We start from the raw sequence: 24,511 nt of genomic DNA on the forward strand, positions 1-24,511 counted from the left end.
AAATCAATTTGTTTTTAGGTTACTGCATATTTGCAATATCAGGTCTACTCTGTTTATCTCCAGTTGCTGCAACAACAAACATGAATTCCCAGAAAGTCTTTTTTAGAGTCACATTCTTGCATTTAACCATAATGTGCTGAAAAAATACTGTAGGAAGTTGGAAGGCTTTTGTTAATTTTTGAAGAACATACTTTTTCCATAGGTCTAGTTTTCTCTGCCATGCAAACCCTCATTTGGGAAATTGTTTCTGGAATTGTGTCGAGAGGGATCTTTTGTGCCATGTGTTTATGTAAAAAATTAAATAAATGAAAAGGCACTATGAGAGGCCTGGTTTTAGTTTTGACTCAGTCTGTTCATCCAGCCATGAATTTGCTCTCAGTGACGTTAGCTTTATATGCCTGGTTAACCTAGCTCTAACATTTGTTAAAATGCAAAATCCTCACGAGCACCATATGCCATGTTAGAGATGAGCAGTCTTTCATTAGCAGAACTTGTAGCCTTTGTTTAATGAGATTATTTACAATTTTGACTGGTAGTTTATTTATCTGTTACATTATTCTACTATTGGTTAGGATTAGTAATATTTTTACAGATTTAAAAGCCTAAGTGGAATAAATTTATGAAGTGTCAAACCATGCATAAAGGTGCATCTTGCATTAATAATTTGATAAATATTCAGAATGTGAGACAGTAGAAAGCAGCATTTAAAAAAATGCTATGTCAAAACTATTGATAGAGCAATTATTTTGTAATCCTAAGTACACAGAGACATTGGGATGAAATAACCACATTATTTTGTGTAGTATATTGTCATTAAATTAACCTAGATTGTTGTACTTTGTGTAGATATTGTTTGGTAATTTTTATAATTAACCATATAAACCAAACACTTGTTGTTGTTTCTTTGTATGCTCTTGTGCCAGCATTGCATGCACATGCAAATTCTGAATTGTCTTTGGGCATTGCAGAGGAGTGCACCTGCATCAAAGAGCTGTTGGGCATCAAGTGAAAGAAAACGAAGAGTAGATACAACTCTTTTCTTTCCTGCTCAAGTATTTTGTTGGTTTTCTTTTAAATGTAGCATTCCCTATTTTATAATTTCCTTTGCCTATCTCTTCCCCATTTACAGTTACAGTAGCTTCACTTTGTGGCTCAAAGACAATCTCCCCAAAAAGAAATTCATCATCTCACAAAGTGAAGAAGTCACAAACTTGTTTTCTAACACATCAGTTTTCTATGTGTCAAAACTATAATTCTGATAAAAATAGCATAGTGAAGCCATGTAGTTTTCCTTTTTACAAGTAATTTTCCTTTTTACTATTAATATAACTGTTAGTTTGGTTCTTCATGGAACTATCAAACCACCCATAATTTCTTTATAATTACTTATCAGTTTTAAAAATCTGAGACTGCCTTCAACACATTTTTTTAGTGAACAGAAGGAAAAAAGGGATTGAATCAATATCTTAAAGTTTGTTTTGTTTTACTTTCTGTGACTACATAATGTAATAATGAATAATTGTAGTACAACATGGTCATTAGGTTAGTGTGCCACTGTTGTGGACTTGTAGAGTTTTTTGTCATGCAAATGTCTGACTCAAGCTTCATTTGCTGATTTGTATTGTCAGAATTTATTGTTTTTCTCTTCATGGTCTGTTTAGATTTATAGATCCTTTCAACATCATATGTTAATGTCTCTTGGTGGTTCCAAAATGGAAATACTACTAGAATACTTTCTCCTTCTTCTTCACCTACCCTGTGGGAGAAATTGTATGACTGTTCTGTAAAAAACGTGTATTATTTGCTTATGCTGGTGATAAATTGGTGAATGAAGAATTGAAAGTGGAAGAAATAAGTTAATTTTACTTTTTTGTCCTGTTTGATGAAGGGCTCAAGTGCATACATAAGTTTTGAGCACTTGAGGAATCCTTTGAAGCACTAATGACTGCTCATGTACTCTGAGGTATTACGTGTGAATAGAAGTGCTGTGATCACTGAAAGGGTTTTGCTTAAAAGTCATCTGTGCTCTTCCAATTCCTGCTGATTTGGACCAAGTATTTTTCGCACCATGCCTTGAAATGAATTCTGAAAAAAGTGATGCTGTTGACTCTGCTGGTGTGACTTTGACCCACTGATACATCCTGTGGGATTTCACTGTCAAGCTGATCTTCTTTAAAAAAAAAAAGTCAAATGCATTCTTGATGCAAGAATAATCCTGAAGATTGAGTTATCGTTCAGGTATAGAAGCATCACTGACTTTGCATACTATCCTGCCAGTACTTCAGAAGTCCTTTCTTCAAGATCCTTTTTCATAATTTCAGTTTGAATATTTGTCTACCTTTTCTCTCTAAATATGTCATTAGGATGATGCTGTGGGTAAGCACGATACAGAGGGGACTAACTCATTGGACAGAGACTATCAAATGGAAATTTTTATCAGTCAGTTAATTTAAGATAAGATTCTGAATTTAGAAAGAGCATTTAAATTTTTAATTTAATCTTTTTTGATTTATTAAAAAATGTTAAGAATTAAAAAGAAAATTGTTTGGCCCTAATGAAATTATTGAATTCTCTATCCATGCCTCATTACAGGCTGCTTATTACATGAGATGACCCCACGTTTCACTTGACAGAAGTAGTGAAGGCCGTGGCATTCTCTTAGAATTCAAAAATTCAAAATTTAAGTTAAACCTATTCAGCTTCAGTTAACTCACAAAAAAGATATATTTTCTGAGATGTGTGGTGGTTCTTGGAGTGTTTTTACTACACAGAAATTGTCCTTTTTCAAGAATGGGTGTGCTGTCATCGCACAGCGTGTTCATTCTTACCTTAGATGTGTTTGATACACCTAGACTTTTTGTTTTATGGAAAAGGGGTAATGAATCAGTTAATTCTTGCAGTTATTTGAAGCTGTGCTGTCCTACTTCAAGGTAAAGATGGTTTAAAATACAGTTTCTGTAGTGATCATAGTAAAATACTAAATCAATAGGATTTTCTATGTTGCAAATTATTCAGATAGTAATAATTTGTAATCTTACTGTTCCAGAACGCTGGGGCTGCTGGTGAAGCGATTGGAGAAGGGTGGAAAAGCTGAGCAGGAAAACCTTTTCCGTGAGAACGATTGTATTGTCAGGATTAATGACGGAGACCTGCGGAACAGGAGGTTTGAGCAGTAAGTGTTCTTACCACACATTACATTGCATTATTTGATTTTTAGCACCTTGGAACAATTTGAGCAAAGTAAGAAAGAAACCTCTAAGCTTGTCTTTCGAATAAAGAAAATATACATTTAGGGGCATTAGTGGCTTTTATATAGCTAGACTAAAAAAAAAAAAACCCAGGATAATTATTGTCATTAGAGTATATGCAATTCTCATTTGATGCTTTTAATACAAGATAGATTTTTTTCTTCTTATATTGGTAATCTGTTTTTTTTTAAATTCCCATATGACTTTTGCTGTTATATTTGCAATGCACCATGTTCAGTATAAATGGACAACATGAGGACTTTATTTTTAACATTTTAAAAATATGTGGTTTCTTGATTGTGTGAGAACTAAAGGTGCTGTATATGTAGAAACTTCCTGGAGAAGTTTGAGAGATAAATATTTGGTTTGTGGTTGTCTGGACTTGGTAGAATCTCAAAATAAATCAGAAAGACTTTTAAGAGGGGATTGTATTTCACACTCAGGTAAGAGAAAGATAGAAAAGAGGTATGCAGGTAATGAGTGATTTCATGGATGGTCATATTGTTCTGAAATTCATAACACACTGAAGGCCAAATATTGTTTGTTCTGATCATCTTATACTTAATATATATTTGAAATGTGGCTTTAATTTCGTTGACTCTAACCTGAGTTGAAACATCACCCTGCACCATATGGTTGAAAGCAGCTTGTCTCTGGTTGTTCTAAGGTTCTGAATCACACGTTGTTAAGACTGTGAAAAGACCTTGTTGTCTTCGTATACTTTGGATTCTGACCTTGAAGCCCAGTGTCTGTCTGTACAGGATTGAGCATTTTTTTCCCATTTCTTAGTGTTGTATTCTGATATACTACCAACTGAAAAAAATTGAATTGTAAGCTAGACTGGTTGCAAGACTCCATATAATCAGAAAATTGTGGAATACATAGTCTTTTATAATTAGTCATTTTCATTCTAATAATTCTGTTGTCACTGTGGTAACAGTTATCGCAATTATTACAATTATCAAGGTTCAAAACAAAAGGGCACTGCAGTCCTGCTATAGAACTGTCTGCATTTCATGGCTGTGGTTAATATTTTTGCTTTTCTGAATCCAGTATTTGCTACATTAGTCATGAAGCATATTTAACCATAGTGTTGCCCTGAAGCAGTAAACCTTAGCGAAAAGCAGACCAAATAGGCGAGCGAACAGATTCAAGTTTTATGGTTTATGCTTGAGTGCAATGTGTCTGTCAGCTCGTGTTGCTTAATTAACATCAGTAATTATGCTTATAATATCTTGTAGTCTGCCAGTCCTAATATGCTGATTTTCTGTTCACTTGAAAACCTAGAGCCCAGCATATGTTCCGCCAAGCCATGCGGACGCCGTTCATTTGGTTCCACGTGGTGCCCGCGGCCAACAAGGAGCAGTACGAGCAGCTGTCCCAGAGCGAGAGCGTCTTCTACTCCAGCCGCTTCAGCCCTGACTCCCATTATGCTGAGGGGAAAAGCATGAACAATTCTGGACTTCACACCTTACAGAGAATGTCCAGAGTGGGGAACCACTCTGACCAGACAGACTCCTACTCACAGCTACCTCATAGTGTCAACTCATCAGGGAAACCGCCCTCCGGCCTGGTACCGTCACCTCAGAAAGTTCTCACCTCCACTGCCAACAGTGGCTATAACACCAAAAAGATAGGGAAGAGGCTCAGTATACAGCTAAGGAAAGGTAAGGCACCAGCGTGCTCCTCGTGCAGCAGGAGATGTGTGTGTAGGGGGTGTGTGTGTGCCCAGTGCCACTGTCCTGGGCAGGAGGATTGGCAGGAGCATGGGGAGTGCAATGTGTTGGGGAAGATGAAACAGGAAAACCTGATAAATATGGTTGTCTGGCAAAAGATTTTGAGAATACATAAACTATAAGCAAGATTAAAATGAAAGCAAGCTTGAGATACCTTAGTTACTGAACAACTAGAAAACAATGATGTGGCCAGACTGAAGGTAATCCTCTTCTGATGAAACAATACCCTCTGCTTGCACACTGGTCCAAGGGTCAGAGCAGACCCTACTAGCTTAGCATAAGGGGTCCAAAGAGTAGTTTTTAGGTTTTAAAATGTAGCACAGTGTGGTAATGTAATGATTCTTATAGGCTGTATGTGAATGCTATAGGATTTGTATATTGTGCTAGATTGGTTAGTGAGAATTAGACTATTCAACACAGGAGATGAATTATTGTATTGTAATGGGAACCTTACTCTCTTACCCTTCTACCTTTTTTACTCCCTTATGCTCTTACCCTCTTACTCTCTCACCCTCTCATTCTCTGTTGCCCTCTCTTATCTCGGGCCTGCTCAGAGCTGTGGCTGGCAGGTCCCAGCAGGGCCCTGCACCCAGGCCCTTTGCAATAAACCCCAAATTCCCCAACCTGGCTGCAGAGATCTCTTGTCTCCGTCCATCCTGACTGTCCTACCCCCCGACGCTCCTACACAATGGGTTGATTTTTGCAGCCAAGGCACTGACTTGCCCCTGAGAGCAGGCCCAGGAGATCCACCCTGCATTCAGCATGTGCAGCATGCCTGCAAAAGGCCATTTTGAGGAGTGTTTTAACCTTTTTTTCTGTTTCTCAGCAATACAGTAGTGCAGTAAATGCCTCAAATTCTGTTGGCCAAGACCTAGTGAGTGGTGAACTATTTAATGTAAAGAACTAAGCAAAAATGGCCCATGTTCTGCACTTCACAGTTAAGACTTTTCAAATTGAGTTTTGCCTTTAGATTTTAAGAGTGTTTTGGATCCAGTTGGTAAATTGGACATTCTAATTTCCAGCTAAAGCTTTCATTTTTTTCCACTAAGATGTTAAAACCTTTGGTTGAGATGTAATGTGATATTTCCTGTCTTGGCCCTTAGGCTAATATAATTTGAATGGGGGTGAGAGACACTATTTAAAGTAGTGTGTGCTTATCTCAACATCTGTGTTATATGTGCACATGTAGATGCATTGGTACATCCATGAAATTTTTATGATGTGAGAAAATTTGGAAATTTTTTGTAGTTAATGTATAGATGCTTTTCAGATAGTTGAAAGTATAATAAAATGACATTTCAATGCCAGTATTCTTAGCTCTTGGAAAATGATTTTTTAAAAGAATTATACATGCTGTAAGCTTTTTGGTATTCAAATGAGCATGTTTAAGATTAGCTATAATTTTGTCTCTAGCAACAAGAACAGTATTTACATTACACAGCAGAAAGTTTACTCATATGACAGTATTCTCCATGAACTTGGGGTACATGCCCCTTAAGATACTCTTATGTGCTTAATGTTAAGGATATTTATTAATTAACTTTTTTATTGAAGGACATTGAAAACAGTGCATTGAATGGTAGAGATTTTACAGTTTCACAGGTATCAGACTACTTGTCACATTATCATTATACTTTCCTTTCTATGAACTTCGCATGAACCACCAGATTGCTTCTTTCTGGCTGCTGAATTTTAAGCTCTACAAACTTGGATGACATAAGGTTGAGTTGACAGTTTGCTTCTGTTGTTGATGCTCCTTCAAGAATTTCTCTAGGCCATCAGCTCAGATCAGCCTACTTGGAAAAACTTGCTGTTATTGGTTGAGTATGGAATCAGTTGCTTATAAATATTCTCTCAGTCACTACAGTGATTTTTCTATGGGTTTTTCGTGTCCATGGAAGTCTTTAGAAGTATTACTTGGACAGTACATAAAATAATTCTCAGCCAGAAGTGGAAATAAACATTTCATATTATTTTAAAAGCACTAACAAATAAATATATAATTTGGGACCACAATATTTTTGCATGAAACAAATATGGTGTTAAAGCTCCTCATAAGATGCAAGAATATAATTTGGCATTTAATGGATTTTTGACTGTGATATGATGTTATGTTTGGTCATCTTGCCCTGGGTACTGTTTCAGAAATACTGCCCCCAAGGCTATAATGTAATTTATCTTTGCTGGTGCTAATATCTTGGGTGGGTTTGGAGTAAAGATGCATGCTACCTGTTGATAAAAAGTGATCTAAAATATACTTTAACATCTAGTTCATAGCAGAGGAGTTTGATGGCTATTAAAAAGTTCTCACTTTGAAAGTAAGAACTTTGAAATATATTTAGAATATATTTCAGAAGTTTAAAGGGGATATTTGTTTCTAACAGTTGACTTATTTGAGAATACTACTTATGGTGGAATGGCACCTAACTCAGGCTATAGATAAAGGCAGAAAGTATGTTTTATTCATGGTAAAAATAAAGAGAATGGGCATAAGGAAAGATATCTTTTTATCATTGCTGTCTTTCATTTGTTAATATCCACTGTAGAAAGAAGCATGCCCTCCCATTTTGACTTACATTTGATCACTGTGAGAACACACATATGGAGCAATGAATGCAGCAATATGCTTGAGGATGCCCCAAGTATTTTGTTGTAAATATGAGTTCAGTAGGGATGTTGGTTGTTTTGGATGATTATTTCCAAGGAAGGATGTTGTAATATATAATACAAGCTTTATAGATTTTTAACAAATATTCTTTTTTGTAGTTGACAGACAGCAGTTTTTTCACCACTTGGCATCATTACTTTAAAAACTCATTGTGGGGTGCATTAAGGCATGCAAAGTGTTGTCTTGAAATTCAGTTTTCATTTAACCTGTACATTCTGATAATGGATGTAGTATATGAGAATTGACTCTTTTTTAGTACAGACAGACCCTCTTTATTACAGCTGTATTTTTATATCTTGCATAAGCTTTATGATATAGGGTGACAATCATAGAATAATCCTACAATATGTGCCTTTGTAATTATGATTTCTTAATATTTATTGCTGATTTGGCATTTTGAAATAACCTGAACTTTGATAGGATTTAGCAGTTTAATAAAGTCAGAAGAGAAGGTCAGTCATATGTTTCAGTCAATGTGGAATGTTTGTTGGCTTTTCTAAATGAAAATGGATATCTGTTTATCTTGCCTTAAAGGTCAAGGCCTGAACTTTTAGCATATAGATGTAGGGGTTATTGCTGATATTCTAAGGCCATTAAGGCTGTATAGCAGTCTAGCTTAATAGCTCACACAAATTAAGATAATGCAAGACATGACAGTGAGCCTGTGTTTGTATACATTTTGGTGTAAACTGATACACCAAAGTAAGTAACAATAAATAAAAATAGTTCTTTGCAGCTAGTGAATAAAGAAAATAAGACCCCTGATACAGCACCCAGAGTACTAGGATGAACCTTGAGCTCACATGGACCAGGCACTCACAGGGTGCTCCTTCTCTGGCTGCAAGTATTTGAGCCTATGCAACTGAGAGGAATTAAATCCAACACTTCTAAATAATAAATAACCAATTATATAGCAAATGGCTCTAAGGCTCAGTCTTTGAGCACTTAGTAACTCACAACATTTAGCCTGATACTCACTAAAGCATTCAAAAGACTGCTTTTCCACTGGACATTGTGCTACTCAGATTTCATATCTGCTGCTTTTGATATTGCTGTACTAAGACAAGCTTGAAGTACTCAGTCTGGAAATTAGCTTAATCTAATTTTTTGCCCTTCAGTATAATGCTTATTGCATCATATGATTTCTATCTACAACTACATGTTTGTATAGCTAATTTAAATATAAAATTCAGGAAGTAAAATGTCATCACTGAGCTCATGTTTCTTAAGTTGGTCTTAGTTCCACCAAATATTTTGCTAATTTTTTGTCTTAATTATTCAGTGCATCAGGACTTCAGTCCACATCTCTCCACTTCCAAGGGGTGACTTAGCCACCAGCCATGGGAGTTGTGATTATCCCTTCTTTTTTGGCCTCTCTCTTGCAAAACAAGAAAAAGAAAGGGAAAGAAATGAGTGACAGAACTGTCAGGAAAGCTGTAGCAGTTACCACACCCATCACAAACAGGACATAGCAGCTGTGTTCTAGAAGATGAGTCCTGAAACAAAGGAAGCCCCTCTGCACAGTGCAGGAGAGAAAAATGGCTAAATTGTAGATGTGAGCAGGATTATGAGACTTTTCAGAGTTCCTTGAGCTCCTGTTTGGCTTGCTGGCCTTGCTGAGGTTAATAATGCTGCATCTTGTATACAGAGCTGACCTGGAACTCTGCAAGTGCCACCAGGGGCCTGGGCATGCAGTGCCATGGCACAGTGACACCCAGCCCTGCTGCACACAAGTTCCTTTCTGCAGGAAGCTGTTAGAGACACAAATAAGTTGGCATAGATCGTTTGGGAGTATGCTAATTTGAAATGACATCATATTTGCTCTGGAGTGGAGCACATCTATGGACAGTTACTTGCTTTGCTTGGATTCATACATGAGAGTGTGTAAGACAGGACCCTGAACTTGTCTGTAAGATATCCTGCATCATGGAGCTGAAGTGTACAGATTTATATGCATTTTTCATTATACTCTCCTGTTTTCCCCACACAGATTCTTGAGCCAGACTTTGAACTGACATTTTAAATTTTTGTTTAAAATTTCTTTTGAAGTGATATGTTCTCTTGAAATTCCTGTTCAGATGCAGAGTGTCAGTTTTGAAATGAAGCGTGTAGATGCCTAAATTACTTCAGTGACCTTGAGAAATGAGATTCAAAAGTGAAGCAAATAATTTTGAGCATTATTAGTCACTGAAGAAGCATAAACTGCATCAGTTTCATCTTTCCATTTTTTAAAACCACTTCTGATCACCATTAGCAGGATGTAGCATAAGGGGAAAAGAACGTTTCTATTAGGTTGATCAAAGATCTTCTTGAGTGGTCTGAGCTTTACTTGGAGAAAAAAAACCTCACTTGTTCCAAATCACTCAACTACATAAAAATGGGCATGCAATTAGTCTTGATTGTGTATGTGGCTGCAGAAATTCTGTAGACAGCTGAGCAGTCAGCCTTCTAAGCAGTCATTTGCATGTGCAGTGAGCCTGACTACATGTGCACAAATTCTGAAAATATGGGGCTTAAACTAGGAGCAGTAAAAGATCTTGGTTAGTTTAGTGATGCCTCTTACAGTAAGAACATATTTGCTGTTCAAATCTTACATTTGAGATTCAGTCCTTCAAAAAAACCCCAAAAACCTGGTTTCCAGTGTGGAACACTAGGATAATTAGTTCAGCAGTCATCCATCTGTATCTGGATCTTCAGAAAGAGTCTCCTGTGAACAAAACAGGAGGTTGAAGTGCTTGGGAGGACAGTGTCTGCTCTGACTATTAACAGAGAACGTTTGGCCCATCTGCTTAGTTTTATTACAACATTATCTCTCTCCTTATTCTCCATCCCAGTATAATCTACTACTTTCATTAACTGACAATGCTTTATTTTGTAATTTTTGTGATTTTGTGTAACACGCTTTTTCTATCTGCAACCAACCTTGCTTATTGTTTCAGGAAAGGGAGAGTGTGTGCCTTGTCTTGCATGAGGAATCTACACTTTCTCCTAACAGTCCTTTAGTCTGAGGACTGTTGACCCACATGAGTTGTCCTTGTTAAGATTGCTCTGAAATGTTATTTACCTTTCTTGAGTAAGTACTAAAAAAATGTGGTGCCCAACTGTCAGTTTTTAGATGTTTTCTATTGTTTTAGGAGTGAAGTTTTCTGCATTTCTTGTTGCTTGCTTGTTTGTAGCTGTTTTTCAAATTTAGAGAGATCTGCATTGAACTCCCTGAGAACTCATATGCATTTTCTTAAATTAGACTTGAAGGAAGAGCATGATTTACTTTTCGCACTGCTTACAGCGCTGAAAGGCAAGGCAGCTGTAAGAGAAGTATCACAAGATGTTGACAGTGTAGGTCCTTCAGATATTCTTTACTGGTCTCTGGACCAGTGTTGTTTTGAGAGGATGAAAATACTGCAGAGGTGATCCTGGCTTTTTGTTTTCTATCTTGTGTGTATTTCTACCCAAGGGCAAATTTTTCTGCTGAGAATTTAGACCTGCAGTTGGTGCTGAGTGAGGAACCCACAACTTTTTGCAAAGGATAGCCTTAGAAAGACAGGAATATTATGCCATTCTTTCCACAATCAAGAAGGTAATCCCAGCACTAGTGAGAAATTAAACACCACTTCTCTGGGAGATAAGAGTCTAGTCACCAGTAGTAAAATTTTATAAAATTTTAAACATTGTCAGTTTATGATCAGACTGCTTCCAAATGAAATTATGATCTTCATTTTGAAAATATGTTTAATTAAATTACAGGAATGGATTTCTTCTCCCCCTTATCTTAAAGCTGCTGGAACTGTTTTCTTCTGAAACAGCAACTGACACATCAAATTCAAAAAAGCCCTTTGTCACTTTCCTGTTTGTACAAAATAGATCTTTTACCATTGTAACTGCCCTTTTAATTCACCTAAAACTACTTTGTCTTCAGCTCAGAGCTGGCTGAACTTTTGAGGGTAATGAGACTTCAGAAGGCGTGTTCAGCATCATGTTCAAGAAAAAAGGAGAACTCAAACTTGTTGAGAGAGCTTCTGATTTATCGAAGAAGCCTAAGAATTTGAATTACACAAAATAGTGGCTAATTTTTAAATGATATTATCACTTGGTGTAATTTGATCATTGTCAAATGATCAGAGATGACAGCTATAGAAGGAAGAAAATGTTTTCTATCCTTTTAAAAATTTACCCTTTTTAAAATCTAGAAGAGATTAAGGTGAACAGAACTCAAAAAAATCTAAACATTGCAGAGTAAATCTCCTAGCTTTCTGTAGGATGAGTCCTCTGTTTTCTAAAATATGGAAATTTCTTCTGTTTTCTATTTGTTGTAGTTCTACCTGTGTGTGTGTCCAGTCTTTCCTGTATTACTAGAATAAATCAGAAGAGCCTACAATATGTTTGCACAGTTCACTCATTATTATAATGCAGTTCTACTAAGAACTGAAAGCATTTTAGCAGCAGGGAGATATTAAGATCTTATATGTATTTCTATCAACAGGAGAATGGAAATGAATGGAGTGGAGAGAACTAAATCAGTTAAGTGTGTAAAAAAGAAAAAAAAATTAAAATCAATTCAGTCACAGAAGTCATATTTATTTTTGTCCTCGGTTGGATGTATCCATTTATTTCCCAGTGTTGTGAACATCTAATTTATATATAATAAGCACAGTAGTTTATGCAGCTGAATCATCCAGGGAAGAGCAGCTATGGGGCATGAATTGCCAACTGAAGCAGAGAAATGGTACAAGGAAAATTGCACCCAAAAGCTGCCTCATGCAAAGCTGCACAGTAAAGCACAGCCCATTGAGGCCCCTTCTTTCTACAGAAACAAGTAATTAGAATTTTCTTCCTCTAATATCTGGGCTCAGTGTGGATTTGTGACGATCTGCAGGATTTGGTAAAGACTTTCTGGAGGTTTGACAGCAGAAAATGTCACAGTCCAAATTTATATCCTGTGTGCATTTGTAGTGTGAAAATTTCAACTTCTGTTTTTTCCATGAAGTGCTGTGTGTGAACCAGACATCTGTAATGATGCTGTAATCAGGCAATGAGGATTAAGCTTATTAATAATGAAATATTGTCCTAGGAGTGCACTCATGTTCTGATATTACTTTAGAAATTTTAGCAGACAAAACCTGTACTCAAAGAGAAGTATTCAGCACTGATCCTTATAATAAGAAAAAGATAATTTCCATGAAAAGCTGAGATGTGACTTAAAAAAACCTTATTCAGATCATCTTCACATATTGCAGGGAATTAAAGAGCTCTATGAATGTTTGAAGCATCATTAAAATTGGGAGGTCTCCTAAGTAAAATATGGATGTTATGAGATCTAGTATTTTTTTATCTCTATGTTACAGCACAGATAAATTTTATATTTGCCTGAAAGTGGATGAAGACTTTCAAATTCAAATGTCAGCTGTCTTGAATACTGCAGAAGGAAGGGAAGTTGTTTCAAAATAATTAGCCTAGAGAAACTGATCCATACTTCCTGAACAATAAGATCTGCATGCCCTTACTATGTATACAGGAGCACATAGTTATGTTCAAGATAAAGATTTTAAAAGCTTGTGTCACACCCAGTCATGTCACCTGTGTCAGTTTACTTCTTAACGTGATTTCTGTCTTGATAATAAAATACGTTGTAATATATAAATATTGTAGTATATATAATTATATACTACTGTATATATATTGTACTATATGCAATATATATTTTATTATATATTGTAGTATAGATAATAAAATATGAAATAAATACGTTTTAATCAAATGCAATTGTGCAGATTTCAGAAATCTGTATGTTGAGTAGTGGTTACTGTATTTGACTCCTGCTTTCTTTTAATGTGTGAATATTAATCTGCTCTAGGAAAGTAGGTTTAGCAATTAAACATGGGCAACAGAAATTAATTAATTTGCAGGAATTAGGTAGTATTGTGGTGAGTTGACCTTGGATAAGGTGCTCTATCACTCACCCTCCTCAGCTGGACAAGGGAAGAAAAACACAGCAAAAGCTGTGTTGAGGTAAGACCAGGGAGAGATCACTCACCAGTTACTGTCACAGGTGAAACCAGCTTGACTTGGGGAAATTAATTTAATTTTTGTCAATCAAATCAGAGTAGGGTAATGAGAAATAAAACCAAATCTTAAAACATATTCCCCTGACCCCTCCCTTCCTGCTGGACTCATCTTTACTTCATGAATTCTCTGCCTCCTCCTCCCAGCAGTGCACAGGGATGGGAATGGGAGCTGCAGTCAGTTCATTGCACATTGTCTCTGCCACTCCTTTCTTCTCAGAGGGAGGATTCCTCACAGTCTTGTGTTGCTCCACAGTGGGGTCCTTCCTATGGGAGACAGTCCTTCCAGGGTGAACCTTACCCACAGGCTGCAGGTCTCCAGGAGCTGTTTCAGTGTGGGTCCCTTCTATGGGGGCAGTCCTTCAGGAATGGGTTTCTCCAGCATCAGTCCCCCACAGGGTCGCAGTTCCCACCAGCAAACCTGCTCCAACATGGGCTCCTCTCCATGGAGCCACAGGTCCCTGCCTGCAGCCTTCTCCAGTGCTTCGCATAGGGAACAGCCTCCTTTGGGCATCTCCCTGCTCTGGTGTGGGGTCCTGCACAGGTTGCAGGTGGATCTCTGCTCCACCATGGACCTACATGGACTGCAGTGGGACAGCTGCCTCTCCATCATCTTCTCTGTGGTCTGCAGGGAAATCTCTGCTCCAGCAGCTGGAGCACCTCTTCCCTTTTCCTCTGCGCTGACCTCGGGGTCTGCAGAGCTCTCTTGCTCACTCATCTCTCTGGCTGCTGTTGCACAGTTTTGGTTTTTTTTCCATCTGAAATACATTAACACCTTAAATGGTGCAGTAATTGTGTGTCTTTAACACAGTTTGTTTTAAGCTTCCCAGGGCTCGTAGCTGGCAACTGTTTCATAAAAGTTTGGTTTCTCTCCCCATGGCATTTTACAAAGGTGCATTCTGTGTTAGCTTTTAGGGACCTGCCTGATAGTGCTGAGTCCTAACTGCAGTTGCCATTGTAGGTCAGCTTAAATGTAGGTTGGACCTGTGTGTGCCCAGCAAGGTGCCTTGACAGCCTCTGAGAAGTTTCAAATGCAAGCTGTGGGTGCTGGCACTGTATTGGGGGGCTCTCCACTGGATGGCTAGCTATTTTCATGCTGCACTTAGTGTCCTGAATAGACTTCATGTGTAATGTTGAGTGGGCAGTGGCAGGTTTTTGTAGAGTTTCAGGAGTTGTTGGTAACATTGCATAGGTTGTGTCTAAGAGAGGATCACAAAGGAGCTTTCTGTGTGGTAGGGGAGGCTTCTATTTGTCCTCAGCTTGTGAATCCTGGAACTGATTGCATACATAATTTCTCTGAAATACAGACAAGTCTCATTTGCTGTATTGACTGGACTCCTGCTCTGGATTTCTCCAGGTCATTTTAAGTGCCTCTGTTTTGCTTCAGTCTGTCTTGGCCAAGTGTAGTCAGTCACCTGGATGTAGAGCAGGACCTCAGAATTGGCAGCCTGGGTTTGCTCCCTGCCTGCAGGACAGACAGTGGGGTGGAACCCAGTGAGAGCTGAGGTGAAGCCTGGGGTCAGAGGAGCTGTTGGCTGAAAACAGCCTGAGGTCCCCAGAACAGGAGAAGTGAGGCCACTGAGCTCCAGTCCTGTCACCTAGCAGTGTCCACAGGTGGGGCACACTGACTGCCAGTGTCCACCAGTGAGCTGACAGGACCCCATGCCCAGTAGCATTGGCGGACTGTCGCTGTTGAAAGAGCTGAAAAGGAAAAAGGAAGGATCATTGGTGAGATCCAGATTGACAAGGGAGAAGACAGTGATAGGATATCAGATATGCTTTGTTCTGATTTCTTGTCACTCAGCTCATCTGAAATAGAAAGTCAGAAATATGGCAATGACTTGGAAGTCATCAGAATAGCAAGTTGCAGGGAGTGCCTGCTGAGCCACCTGTGCCCAGACTCAGTGCTTCAGCTACAGCTTTCTTGTAGATATTTTGTTTTCTTTTTTTGTCATGAAGCAATTCTTTCATTTTATATGTATTTTCATGGATTGTATCAGTGAGGTATACATACATTCTGCTTGGTGTAATATAAAATGTGCATTTTAACCAGTAATGTACATTCTTTATGCAGGTACAGAAGGCTTGGGATTTAGCATTACTTCAAGAGATGTCCCAATTGGTGGCTCTGCTCCAATTTATGTGAAAAACATCCTTCCAAGAGGTGCAGCTATTCAAGATGGGAGATTAAAAGCTGGAGACCGATTAATTGAGGTGAGGAAATATTACATGTTCCTTGTCTGTGTTTTGCCATGACCCCACATACTACATCACTTCCAGAGGCTTATAGTATTTTATGTTACAGGAGACTTATTGCCTCTTTTTCCTTTTTTTGGCTTTATATTCTTAGGTAAGAGATCAAGGTGCTGGGCATTTTCAGTACATAATTGTTTGAAGAGCTTAACCCAGACACACTACAAAAACATAAGTTTACATATCCTTAGGTGAATACAGCGTCATAGTCTTGCATTGCTGTTTAGGAATATATTGAAGCAAAGTGATTGTTACCTAGTGAGTACAATTAAATCAGCGTGGAGTGACGGACCAGAAATTATTGAAGATGTTGCCAAGGATGGGAGGCAATACCCTGAAAAGGTTTAGTGGATTAACTGAAAGAGACATAAGAGGAGAGGAGTCCTACAGAGAATCAAGGCCACTTCCCTCCTGAAGTAAGGATGTCCTCAGGGGAACTAAATTTCTCTTAGATTGGTGCCCCACAGAGAGCTTTCAGCAAATCTAGCTGGAGTGATACGTTACCACCCACAGCTCTTCATTACTGTCCCTAAGCCAAATGACACCGGAGGTACAGCTGAGTCTGTAACTGCCTCTCAGGGCTCTAACTTCACTTTACTGCAAAATTGGCCAAGTCAGCTTGAATTGTTGCTGGAGGATAGCCCCCTGTAATTACTGTAATTCAAGGTAACCCAGATGACTTGGGCAGAATGGCACTGAGACACATTTAAGGTGACAGCCATGGCATCTCAACTGTGTGAGCTGTGCTCTCTTGTGAGGGGAAGGAAAAAGATGGTTTGCTGTCTTCTGAGCACCATGCTCCCTTGCTTTACACTGTTAGTTGTTTTGTCTTCATTTCCAAAATATTTCTGAACAGGCAAGCCTGAGATTATTCGATCTCTCTCTGGCTTCTCCCTTACTGAAGTTAGCTCGTGCTGTGGGGAATTCTGCACGTATTCCATATCTGCCTGTCCTGAGCAGTGGCATGTGGAGGCCACTGAACAGAGGCAAGAGTAGCAACTCCAAGGTTATACAGGGAAAGAATTGCTTTCTACTTTTGTCACAATTCATTGTGCTAAATATGTTTGGAAGGTATGTATAACATCAAGACAGGTGGAAACAGGACCAGTTGGGGATCATGTGTTGATTTTGCCAAAATATATTTATGCAGATGTTCTTGTAAGAAATGCCAGTAAATAGGATTAGTTGGCTTTAGTGTGTACTGGACTACACCATAGCTGCTGAAATGGAGGGAACTACAAATGTTTGGCTTGTTATTTTTATTTGTATGGCAAGGATGACCATTTAATTAGTTCTATTAAATGAAAGCTGTAATGTGAGCTAATAAGCAGATTGCTCCAGTGACAGTTTCTTAATACTGTCCCATATGATTCAAATGACTTTTTTGCTGTGTGTGTCTGCTGGTTTCCCTGTTTTGGAGTCTTTCTGATGTCTCCCATTTCCTTTGTTGCAGGTAAATGGAGTTGATTTAACAGGCAAAACTCAAGAAGAAGTTGTGTCCTTACTGCGAAGTACCAAGATGGGAGGAACTGTTGCCCTTTTGATTTTTCGACAGGAAGAAACTTTCCATCCAAGGGAACTGGTGCGTAAAATAGAGAGCAGCTAAGAGATTTAGATGAGTGTGAGCAAATGATTTGATCTTGTCTCCTGCTGGTAAACATGTGTGGCCAGCACTGAATATAAGAAAAAGGAAAGAAAAGCTATTTTGTTTTATTTAGAACATTTTACATGCGTGTTTTTTTATTTTCTTCAAGATCTGCTATTGAAATTAAGTATTCGTTGATAATGTATAAGTGAGAGCTTTATTTTGAGTGCAAATGTTTATTATAGGAGAAGCTATTGCATAGACTTTATTTGGATGCATGCAGACAAGTAGATTATTTCATATCTTTCATAAGGACAAATCTGTGTTTGAAAGCCTGCCATTTGTCCCACTACCTGCTCACTAATATGTTCTCAAACATATAGTATTATGCCAAAATAGGATATGTAAATACCTTTCTATCAAAAAGTGGAAAATATAAGAAGTAGTAGCCTTTTTTGAATATAAATGCAATCTCTGTGGAATGGAAACCCTGCAGTTATTAATTTAGCAGGGCAATTCAGAAGCTGTTTCTAAGGAATTTACATTAAATAGGAATAAAATGATGTTTCATACTGTACCTGTTCCACTTGCATAGTGTATATTGATATTTCTCTGATAATTACTCAAGATAGCTTCTGTTATGAAAAGGTAGATTCTGAATGGTAGCAGTCTCACTTTGTTCTGTATTCAATTAAACTGCTGAAGTTATTTATTATTTGTATTATTGTGGCTATAAACAACTCTAAAATAACTTACTTGGCTGCATTATTGTGAGAAGATAGACAAATATAAGTATGATGAATTAATAACTTCATTTTTCTAATGGATTTGTGTTATTTTGAATGCAAAGCAAATGAATTTTTGTTTAGCCATTTCAAGATACTAAACGTTAGCTTTTTACTTTACAAAACTGCCATTAAACCTAGGAAGTCAAAGTGGCAGGGAAGGTTGCAAATTAACCAACTTTCACCTTAAAATTCTTGAAACATGCCTTCAAGTACTGAAGTGAAAGCTGTCATAAAGTGAAATATTACACCCTACCTTATCACTGTAACAGTGAAAGCAATCTGTTTATAAGTTCCTGTGGTACAATTTTCATGGCACTGCTATCTTTCATAAAGGTGAATGAAAATGCTTTTTGAGATTTCTAAATAAAGTTAGAAGTAAGAAAAAAATCTTAATTTTGTGTATATTATTTCTGTGGTAAAATGAGGACATTTTTATGCATAATTTGACATGAGATTTTGTTTAAATAATTGTAAACAAATATATGGTGTAAGTAATGCAGAGATTTAATAGCAATACATTATCTAGTTTTAAAATAACAGCAAGCCAGCCTCTTTGAAGGAGTCCAAGCTCAGCAGCCTCCCTGCTCTGGCTCAGGCAACACTCTCTCAATTACTTTGGCAAAGTGCAGTGCAGGGAAGCCTGAGCTTGCTGTGGCTGTGGCAGGTGGGCTTTGCAAGGTGTAATGAGATCAGATCTGAGCTGGTGTGTTTTTCTGCAGCTCCAGTTGGACAAATGCTATTGTGAGGATCTGACAGTACATATGTGTGATGATCCTCTGTTACATAAGGATTTGTTTGTTTGCATTCTGATGTGAGGAACTCTTAGGTATGCCCTGCTGACTGCTGTCAAAGAGCAGGAGCAGAATTGCTGGGGAAGGTGTTGAACTAAAAGTCATCAAAAAGTTTGTTCTTTCTGCTCTGGTAAGATATAATCCTTAAAAAAAATAAAGCAAGTCTTTTCAACCAGCTCCTCTCACTGACTTTTACTGGCTTAAACCCAAAACAAATAAAAAAACAACCAAACAAACAAAAAAGAAAAAAAAAAAAAGAACATTAATTTTGAGGTAGGAAGGAGAAGGAGCTTAAATCATGTCTATTCATCTTTTTCAGATGCAGACCTTCTCTGGCCACTTAGGAACAATTTGTCTTTGCATCCTTCCCCTATTTCTCTCATATTTTCTACATTTGTGTGCTTTAAAATATTAACTGAATGAGATGTGTCCCAGAAATCATATGTAGAAAATCGTGTTATTTGATGTTATCCATCTTATTAGGGGCAGGACTTGCTGTTGCTTACAGAGAACACTCAATATTAAAACCATTTCATATTTGTCAATGTTTGTATAGATAGTAACTCCAATAAAACAGGTGTTGAGATTTTATGTTTTGGGTTATGGCTTGAATGACTTGAAAAAAAATTAAACATCTTAGGGTTTCATTTTAAGTAAAATGAAGATAATAAACTTTAGGAAAGTTAAGGAGTTTAACATTGCTGTTATTATGAAAATGTTTAGCTAAAACATAGGGGATTTTTAAGCTGAGCCTGTTTAGGTTAGTATGGGATCTCTGAAACTTGTGTGGATCAGGTCAGGTATGTGTGTGTGATGATTCAGTGCAGCAGAGCATGATAAAAGCGAGGAAAATGTTGATGCAAATCAAGTTGGCAGAAGTCAGCTTTTGTAATTAGTGAGATCTGGAAGAATGACCATGTTTCTCCAGAATATTGGGCATTTTATTCCTTCCACGGTTGCCGAATGCCAGATAGGTAATGTATTAAGGCTTGTCATGCAGACATGAGCTAGAGCCACATCATCTCTGAACAGCCTTCCCTCCCTGCCCCCTCTTTCTACAAAAGAGCTGAGGATTGTTCTGGTTAAGGAGAGCTCCTGGAGCTCTGTGGTTGCCTCACGTAACTTGTGAAGAATTTGCTTAGAGCTGCTACTGACTGTGTGAATCCTCTGAAGGATTGACTTAGGTAATTTAGCTTTTGAGCTGCGTTCTCAGTGCCAGCAGATACTGGCTGGCAACATCAGTCTCCAGTACCCTAAAAATTAATATGCTCATTGGTACACGTGGGACCTTTACATTTTCCTTGTAGCTGTCTTCAGTTTTTTTCTTACTGGTTGTTGGCTTCAGGTTGAAGCTTACTGGATGTTTGTGTTACTGCTTTGCCACTACATTTTTGTGCTTTATAATTTCTTTCTCCTGCAGAAGAGCCTAAACCAAAAATGTCCAATAAACCATAGCATTTCATTAGGGCCCAGCAGAATGGAAAGAAATAGCTGGTTAGCCCAAAAGTGATCAGCCAGCCAGTATTAAGGTGTCTCCTGAGTTCTCAAATGGGTTTTAATATAGGTGGGTTTGGGTTTGGAAGAGCCATAGTTCCTTATATGTGTTTCCAGAATTGTTGTGGGATGCGTTTTCCAATGATGTGTGTTTGCCTTATGTGCCCTGAGACACCGGGGAGGAATGGACAGTGCAGGAGGGTCCCTTGTTGGGTGAACTGAATGCATCCTCCTGTCCTGGGATATGTAGAGCTGCAGTTCTAGTCCATCCAAACGTGCTCAAAAGGGGAATTCCTTGCTAATGAGAGTGGATTTTTAAAAAAACAGATGGAAGGGTTCATCTAGATTGCTGAGGTCATTCTCTGAAAACTTCAAAGTAGAAGGGAAAAGCCAGGGTGGAGCTTCCCTGAATGAAAGTGTTCCACCAGCCAGTAAATGGTGCAAGCAGTTGTGGTTCTTACTGAGCCAGACAGTCAGCACCCTCACAGCCAGGTAGAGTCAGGTGCATGTACCATAGGGAGCCTGGAATTATTTCTGTTCACCTCTCATGTAGTGGTTTTTTAGATAAATTTCAGTCAGGGGTGTGATGAACACCCTTTGTTTTTTATTACCACTTCCCTTCAGAATTAGAGCTCTTTGTTTATCCCCTTGCTGTTAGATAGTATGTGTCATATGTAGTTGTGTTCTTATTTATTTTTTTTACTTCCTTTAGAATGCAGAACAAAGCCAGTCACAAATTCCAAAGGAAACGGTAAGAGCTTTGTCTTTTCCATACTGGAAGACTCCCAAATGTATTTAAATTGATATGGCACTTCTCCATCAAAGTTTTACAGATCCTTCTTTCACCTTATATGCTGTAGATGGCTCTCTGTAGCTTTACATTTTGAATGCATTTTTAATGTAATTTCAAATACTGTTTGAAAATTATACACAATTCTCTTACTGCCTATGTTCAAGTGCTATTTGAAATTACCTCTCTTAGATACAGCCAAAGGCTGAAAGTTAAATGATAAGAGTAGACTTTAGCTTGGGTTACATATTGAAGCCAATTGTTTAAATCATGATTATATGACAGAAATCTGAGATACAAACACAAAAATTAATCAACTAGGCTTTAAATCTTAATTGTTTCCTCATAGCAAACCATTATTAGCTATTTTTAAGAAACTATATGGAAGTAATATTAAGTGTAACATTCTGAGGGCTGCACCAGGTGTGTGTGTGGTATTCCAATGAGGCTCTAGATTGAGGCTGTGTAATATTTAAATATCTCATTTTAGTCAAGAGAAAATGATCAGTCCAATATACAGTATACTAATGCATCTAACAACTTTGTCTAAAATAAAAGGTGTATTTTATGAGATACCTACAGAGAATATAACAATAATATATTACCTTAAAGATATACTGGATCTTAGTTCAAAACATATTTCAAGAAACTCCATTCAGTTAGGACCTATTTTAAAATTAAATAATGAATTAGGTTATAGAGAAATTGAGAAGATTCCTGTTGGGACTTGAAATGAGTTAGGCTGCTGAAAAACCAAAAGAGCTTGTCTAGATAATTCACAATGTCCTACTAGCAAGGGCAAGATGGTGTCTAGAATAAAAAGAAAGTCAGGACTAGGTAAAGATATGTAAGATTCAACTCAGTGAGGTAATCAAGGGTATGTTGGTTGATACTATTAATTTTCAGGCCAATGGAATGTAAATGTAAAAATGGGAATTTGAGAATAATGTTGGCAGTATTCACTTCTATCCTTCTGGCTTTCAGTGTCCTCTCTGAAACTCATCTGCTTAAGGGCTCTCCCAAACTGTGGGTGTATCTCTGCTTCAGACATGCCTTGCAGTATCTCTTTACTGCATCTCATTAGAGGATGTGTTTTTATCTTGATAGTTTCTTACCACGTACTGCTCATATGTAAGGAGATCAAAGATCAAAGCCCAGGATAGTATTTCTATCTGTAATTGAATACCATTGAGAATTGAATACCATAATTTGTGGGTGCAGCCTTATAAAAGTAACCTGTTTTTAGGAGTTGAAATTCCACCTCGAAAGCTCATTAAGATAAAGCAGATTGCCTACAAGGTGTTTATAGAAATCAGTTGCTCATCTCTTGCAAAGTTAATGTTTTGTAGCAAATTCCATGGTGAAACCCCTTCTCTGGCATTCTTGGAACCAACACTCTAACTTACCTAAGAAAAGAGCAAAATAAAATTGCTATCTCCCATTTGTTCTGTTTAGGTATGGGGTAAAAAATGCTTGTTAATCAGGAGATTATGCAGGAGGCACAGGGTGTGTGTGAGTAGCTAGGGATTTCTGAAAAAAACAGCTAGAAAGCCCTAGCAAGCCTTGAAAATATGGAAGTGAATTGGAAAACATATGAAGACTGAGTAACATATGGTTTCTGAGGGAATGAGCTAGAAACCTGATCAATACAAACAAATTTGCCTAATGTCTTGGGTTTTTCATTCTTTATGCCTTGGGATTTTTGTTATTTATTTAAAGGCTTAGAACACTCTGATACTAGGAACACCAGGTCTCTTTATATTTAGTGACTCCAGTATGTGAATTAAAAAAAGGGACTAATTGTGGAAGGTTTTGGTGGGTATTTGTAATGCACAATGCTTTTGCACTTATGTCCCTTGTTCCAATCTCCTTACCTTTGGATAAGTGTGATACTTCAATTTTACAGACCTAATTTTCCTGAGCTGCACTTTAATAATACAGCCACACATTCTTTATTATTATTTTTGAAAGTATTTCTCTTTGCTTTCCTTTATTCTCTTTGGTTCTGCTTCAATACCTGTTTATTTCTCCTCTGTCTACTTTTCAGGTCTTTGAGATTTCTAATCTCGCAATTTCTATTTCTGTGCCTGCTCTGATCTTTGTGCTGTTAGCAGTGAGGTTTTAGTCTCCAAGTGTCAAGGACTTGATAGTCAAAAGCAAAGCAAAAAAAATAAAACCAACAAAAGACCATGATGAAGGCAGCGAAGTTACAGAAATGAGAGAGGTGGAATGCAAGTCTGTTTTTCATTTAAAGGCGAAATGGTTGTGGGGTTTCTTTTTGTTGTTGTTGTTATGTCTTTGTGGAGAAACAGAAGGAAAATGCATCTCTGAAATTTAAAAAAAAAGATATGAAAAAAAAGTCCCTTGAAAGTAGAAGGCCTGAAATAAAATAGCAAAATATCAAGCCTAACTTATCATTCTTTACTCAGGGGTTACCTTCATGTAACTGTTACTTTGAAATTACTTTGCATTAATATTGTGGCACTTGGATGCAGTAGTTAGTCTTCAGAGAGGTAATAAAAGAAAATCTTGAAGGTAGTTTTTTCCTAATTTGTGGCCTGAAATCCTTGACAGAGTTATTCCTTACAACCCGTATAAGAAAGCATATGAATTCAGTTTTTTTATGCCCCATCACAGAACACCAATTCTCAATCTTGAACTTCCATATAAGAAGATTTTGTAATTAGAGAGGCTCACACAATTTAAGCTCTGCTCTCCAGTTTTACATAAGAAATGCAAATTGCTGATGCTGCTTCAGCCTCCATTCAGTAACTGTGCCCTGTTGAAAACAGGACTGGTGTTTTCACCTTCTGCATTGCTCTGCTTCTTCATGAAACAAGGAATCTCCTGAGTCTTGGGTGAAAGGTGGTTTCACCCAGCTATGAGTTTGTGCCATTTGTATAGCTGATGCCAGCATAGAACAGATGCACCTATTGCTAAACAGGGTGATTATTTGGAATGTAGGAGATTGCCTGTAATATGAAAAAACTAGTAATTTATCATTATTACATTTCTGTTTCTAAGTGTAATTATCCTAATCCTGTTACAGTGCATTGAAATGAACTGTTAATTATGCTATGTAAAACATCTGCCAATTAA

At 37.6% G+C, this 24,511-nt stretch overlaps 1 protein-coding gene across 16 annotated transcripts in view; it reads left to right on the forward strand.

Annotated features, from left to right (window-relative positions):
• Positions 1-24,511, forward strand: part of PARD3 (par-3 family cell polarity regulator) — a 443,154-nt gene that overhangs the window by 233,273 nt on the left and 185,370 nt on the right. For 11 of the 16 annotated variants that reach the window (XM_074558690.1, XM_074559146.1, XM_074558909.1 and 8 more), the window contains 5 exons: positions 3,047-3,172; positions 4,536-4,915; positions 15,786-15,925; positions 17,418-17,546; positions 21,335-21,373. In XM_074558690.1, the coding sequence (XP_074414791.1) occupies positions 3,047-3,172; positions 4,536-4,915; positions 15,786-15,925; positions 17,418-17,546; positions 21,335-21,373 (814 nt within the window). The remainder of the gene's footprint in view (positions 1-3,046; positions 3,173-4,535; positions 4,916-15,785; positions 15,926-17,417; positions 17,547-21,334; positions 21,374-24,511) is intronic. The other 5 variants (XM_074558839.1, XM_074527814.1, XM_074527887.1 and 2 more) reach the window with 1 other exon arrangement.

The sequence above is a fragment of the Zonotrichia albicollis genome, chromosome 1 (assembly GCF_047830755.1).
Source record: "Zonotrichia albicollis isolate bZonAlb1 chromosome 1, bZonAlb1.hap1, whole genome shotgun sequence".
Lineage (NCBI taxonomy): Eukaryota > Metazoa > Chordata > Aves > Passeriformes > Passerellidae > Zonotrichia > Zonotrichia albicollis.